At 38.9% G+C, this 4,907-nt stretch overlaps 1 protein-coding gene across 1 annotated transcript in view; it reads right to left on the bottom strand.

Annotated features, from left to right (window-relative positions):
* The window catches only part of Myh15 (myosin heavy chain 15), a 148,018-nt gene that overhangs the window by 119,989 nt on the left and 23,122 nt on the right, over positions 1-4,907 (bottom strand). The window contains exons 8-9 of the mRNA XM_021209387.2: positions 2,652-2,715; positions 2,465-2,560 (exon numbers count right to left, since the gene is read on the bottom strand). Of these exons, the coding sequence (XP_021065046.1) occupies positions 2,465-2,560; positions 2,652-2,715 (160 nt within the window). The remainder of the gene's footprint in view (positions 1-2,464; positions 2,561-2,651; positions 2,716-4,907) is intronic.

Genomic DNA, 4,907 nt, shown 5'->3' with positions numbered 1-4,907 from the left:
AGAGAGAGAGAGAGAGAGAGAGAGAGAGAGAGAGAGAATGGAAAATGGGTAACCTAAACAAAAGAGCTATGAGGATAAAATACACAAAAACCTCCTATCTCATAACCAAATTTAAAAAGCATAGTTTATAATGAGTAGAGAGCACAATACCCTGAAACCAAGAGTTATTAAGAGGAAACCCGGGGCCAGGGTAGGATAGCTCCTTAGGAGTTGCTGGTCAGGAAGCCTTAGAGGCTCCCCAAAGTGATACAGTCTCTTGCCACTACTCTTGGTGACCCTTTAGAACTTGATGAGACACTTGTGCTAGAAGTACAACTGGGGGCAGAGGAGAAGGGTCCCCACACTGTTTAGAAGTCAAATGATGCTTGCCTGGGACTGATACACCACCTCACTTCCAGGCTCTTCTAGGCTCTGCTAGGATTTTTTTTTTCCTGGTTAATTATTTGTAATACAAGCAAATGCTCATAATTTAGGAGGCCTACTCAGATGTTCCCTTTTATAACAGTTGCCAGGATGCCCTGAAATGGTTCTGCAAATTATTAATCGTGAATATCCTGGGAGGCCTCAGCTGCTTCCTATATTAGACAAGGTGAGTCAGATGCCTCATGTCTCTTACATCGAGGGATAGATGTAAGTGGTAGATGTTTTGCCTAGCACATGTGAGGTTCCATATTTGATCCTCGGCAGCAGTGCTGCAACAACAACAACAACAACAACAACAACAACAACAACAACAACACACACACACACACATTTTGTTTTAGATTTAGTTATGGCAAACACTTGTTGCTTACATATCACCAACAAACACATGGTGAATGTAATTTCCTAGTTCACACATCTTTTCCCAGATTGGGAACACATAGAAGCTGAAGACTAAGTAGTCAAAACACTTCTAAGTTTATACCATTCTGATTGAATATGGAGGAATTGTTCCCAATAATTTGCTGGCCTGGACCAACTATCTCAATCCATAGTCATTCCTATGGGTACAAGACTGTCCTTGATGTTTTCCTCAAAGACAACAACAGCTTGTCATCCTTCCTTTACAATGATTTCCCATAGCATTTAAAATAGTAATTAAACTCTAGGTAATGAACTATAAATGCCACACGATCTGGGCCCTGCCAACCTCCCCTTATATCAGCTTTTCCACTTGGCCATTTCCTATTGTAATAAGCAGTATAGAGTCAGCCTTCGGGACCTTTGCACTCAGCATTCCCTCCTCTGAGAATGTGGTTCCTGGAAAGCCCTGGATACTCAGCCACTCCATCATGTATACAGCTGCAGAATAGTGTCTTCCCAGAGATTCATTTCCTGGTTACTTCATCTAAACCTTGCCAATCACCTACAGGTCCACCAAATCTCATTCTCTCACGCTCCAATGTTCTTTATTTTTAGACCTACCAATAATCTGCAACTATGTATTTCTTTGGACGTTGATTGATGCTAAACTTTCAGTCCAGAATGTAAGATAAAGAAGGCGAGGAGTCTTATGTTCCCTTTAGCCCTGGAGCTTAAATAGCTCTGCCTGTTGCCTAGCAGCCATACAGGCAGTCTTTTATGGACAAGACCCATGTGACATGAATTCATTCCCCATAGACACTATCTTAGGTAACAGTCCTATCATTTTCAGTCTAGTACTATTGCAATCCCTTCTCTAATATTAATGCCTCCATAACACCGTACTGGGCTAAATCATTCTCCACACCAACATCAACAAAATCAGCACCCTGCTATTATCCTATCTACCCTCTTGGAGCACCAAACACACCCATGCACACACTCACCTCTGGATGTGCAGAATCACCACAATAACTTGCCTGTGTTCCTCTAAGCAGATCTCCTAGTCCAGCAGCTTTGATCCTTTTCCTGTTCTTCATCTGCCCTCTCCTGACCTCATATACATAGTTTTAGAAAATACCCTTGATTCTTGACTCTATTCGGTCTGCATATTCAAATCGATATACCCTTTCTTTATAAAATTTCAATTGGACATAACTGTGACTCTTACCTGTGTGTTTTCTTACCTATGACGTCAACATAGCTCTAAACAGTAAAGTCCTTAAATTATCTAATCTCTCTACCTCTCTCCTTTCCTCTCTTTCTCTATCCTTCCCTCCTTCTCTTCCTTTCTCCCTCCCTTCTTTCTCCCTCTTCTTCCCTCCCTCCCTCTCCCCATCCCTGTCTCCCTCTCCCTACCCCCCACAGACACTTAACCTTGCCAAATCATTTTATTCACTACAAATTCTCGTCTTGCTTTTGATCTCAAATTTCAAAACAAAAACAAAAAAAAAATAATGTTGCTATTTATTCTACTCTCATTGGTTATACAAGTGCTCAAATTCCCTGTTGTGGGATGAATAAACTATGGTCTGAAAGTACTAAGAAACTTACAAAAAAGTATTCTTCATTCACTGGGATCTGTTTGTCTTTTAGTAGGATAAATCAGTCTAGTACTTACTCCGAAGTTCTTGATTTCCAGACAGAATTTGGTAAAAGATATGGTAGTTCCTCTCTCCAGGCTGCTGATAAACCACTCGAGATTTTTCAAGAAAATCTAAGAAGATTTAAAATGGATAAAGATTCATATTTCAACAAACTTGCAAAACTTAGAAGAAAAGCAACCAGATAGTGCATTGGTTACTTACAGATCTGGATATCTGCAAATGACAATGTCCCTCTTGCACCAAAATGTATCCGAATGAGTTTTCCCTAAGTGAAAACAGAACACAGGTTCCCTGCTAAGCAGTTGCAAAGGCCTCATCATGTGCATAATCCTCAAAGTGACTACATACCCCAGGGATTGAAAAATAAAATGCAAGATGTTTTTTGAAATGAGAGAGATGAGATAATATCTAGAGCATCTGTTCTCAACCTGTGGGTAGTGACCCCTTTAAGAGTTGAATGACCTTTTCACAGAGGTTGCATATCAGGTATCTTGCATAAGAGGCATTTACATTATGATTCATAACAGTAGCAAAATTACAGTTATGAAGTAGCAACAAAAAATAATTTTATAGATTGGAGTCACCATGACATGGCAGCAGTATTAAAGTGTTGCATCATTAAAAAGATAGAGAACCTGGTCCAGAGGGACCTACAATTGATTAGCAAGACTGCAGCAGTTTCTAGTGCCACATCTCCTAGTTTCTGCATGTATGTTTTTATGTGCACTGTAGAATCTGTGAGAGCCTCAGTGCTCTTATTTGAAAAGGAAGGAAGAGTATTTTCTCAGCATGATCATTCAGTATTCAATGGCTGTCTGCCATAATCTAGGAAACTCCTGAGAAATTAAAGGCAACTTATTTAAAAAGAAAAAATACACACACACACACACACACACACACACACACACACACACACACACATGGTCCTGACCCTTATGATGTATTCCAGAGGAACATTTTGGGAGTATTTCTGTATCAAAATAAGAGCCACTTTTGCTGTAGTTTAGGAAGTAAAAGAAAAGGGATTATAAACCAAGACTGGGAGATAAACAAAAGGGCTATGGATTCTTCATTATTAAAGCCTAAAAGAAGACTCTATCAAGGCATAAAGACTTTCCAAGGCTGCCAATACCATGACAAAATGCCAGGTACAATAGCAGCCATGTTTTATGGGATGAGAGTGAAAACTGAAGGTTGGCTCAGGTTCTTCCATGCCAGGAAGGCACCACATCCAAACATGCCAGGGGGGAAAGAGCGGCGGAAACAGGGGACTGAGCTAGCACACTGCTGGCTACACAGACAATTGTACACATGCCTTTATGCACATGTAGTTGTGGAAAGCAAATATGGATGCACCTAGCATTCATATTTAAAACCTATCTGGATGTCTTCGTTTTACTGTATGTCCTTTTGTCTTTTTCTTCCCACTTTACAAAATCTTTTCATTTTCTCTACTTCTTCCTGTCTACATTGTTCAAACTTTATCCTAGTTTTTTTATTCTTCATCTCTGTCTCTTGTTCATTCCTTTATTTACTCTTTCCTCCCCTCTCCTGCCCTTCCCATTCCTTTATGTTACTTTATTTTTATTCTCTTATTCTGCCTCTCTCTCTCTCTCTCTCTCTCTCTCTCTCTCTCTCTCTCTCTCTCTCTCTCTCCTCTCTCCTCTCTTCCCCCCACAGCCAAGATTCATCTTAGGATCTCACACATGCCTGGCAAGTGCCTACCATTTAACTATCTCCCCAGCCTTTATTCATTTCTTTAATTTTCTCTCTTTTCTTCTATATCCTATATTTCTGTCTTTCATATTTCATAAAACATGCACCAATATCTTAACCAAATCTTTAAAGTAGCAATTGTTTAATGTGAAAGTATGTGCTAATAAATAAGAATCATTACCGTTTTATCACTAGGCTTTGGTCAGAAGCTAGGTAATTAGCCTGAGTCTATTTTGTTAAAGTTTAGATAGTCAGACATGAAGCTTCCTTCAGTTTTCCTTAACTTATACAGTGGATCCCTGCCACTCATTCTTAGCACAAAATAGATTTATGAGTCTTGATTTTTAAATCCAAATGTTTCCCTCCATTATGAGATTTATAGTTATCAAAAAAAATTGGAACACATTGTTCAATTAAAAAAAAATCCCTGTTAAAGTTAAATATGCAGTAAGAAAGAGTCCATAAACTAGAGGAGAAAGAATAATTAACAGAATTAGGAAGTGGCTGCAAAATTGACTTCAGTATCCAGGAAACTAAGAAGAAACAATTTCAAATTTGTAAAATACATAAAACACTATTATAATTCACTATGTGTGCTTTCCTACTACCAAAGTAAAGAAAAGTGATTTAAGATAACTACATTCATCCTGAATGTATTATTCCAAACAGAAGATTCTGTAAGCTTCTGTAAGGCAAAAGATGCTGTCAATAAGACAAAGAGGCCACCAACAGATTGGGAAA

This window comes from Mus pahari, chromosome 12 (genome assembly GCF_900095145.1).
Source record: "Mus pahari chromosome 12, PAHARI_EIJ_v1.1, whole genome shotgun sequence".
NCBI classification, from domain to species: Eukaryota; Metazoa; Chordata; class Mammalia; order Rodentia; family Muridae; genus Mus; species Mus pahari.
This window is presented reverse-complemented; position numbering and strand designations above follow the sequence as displayed.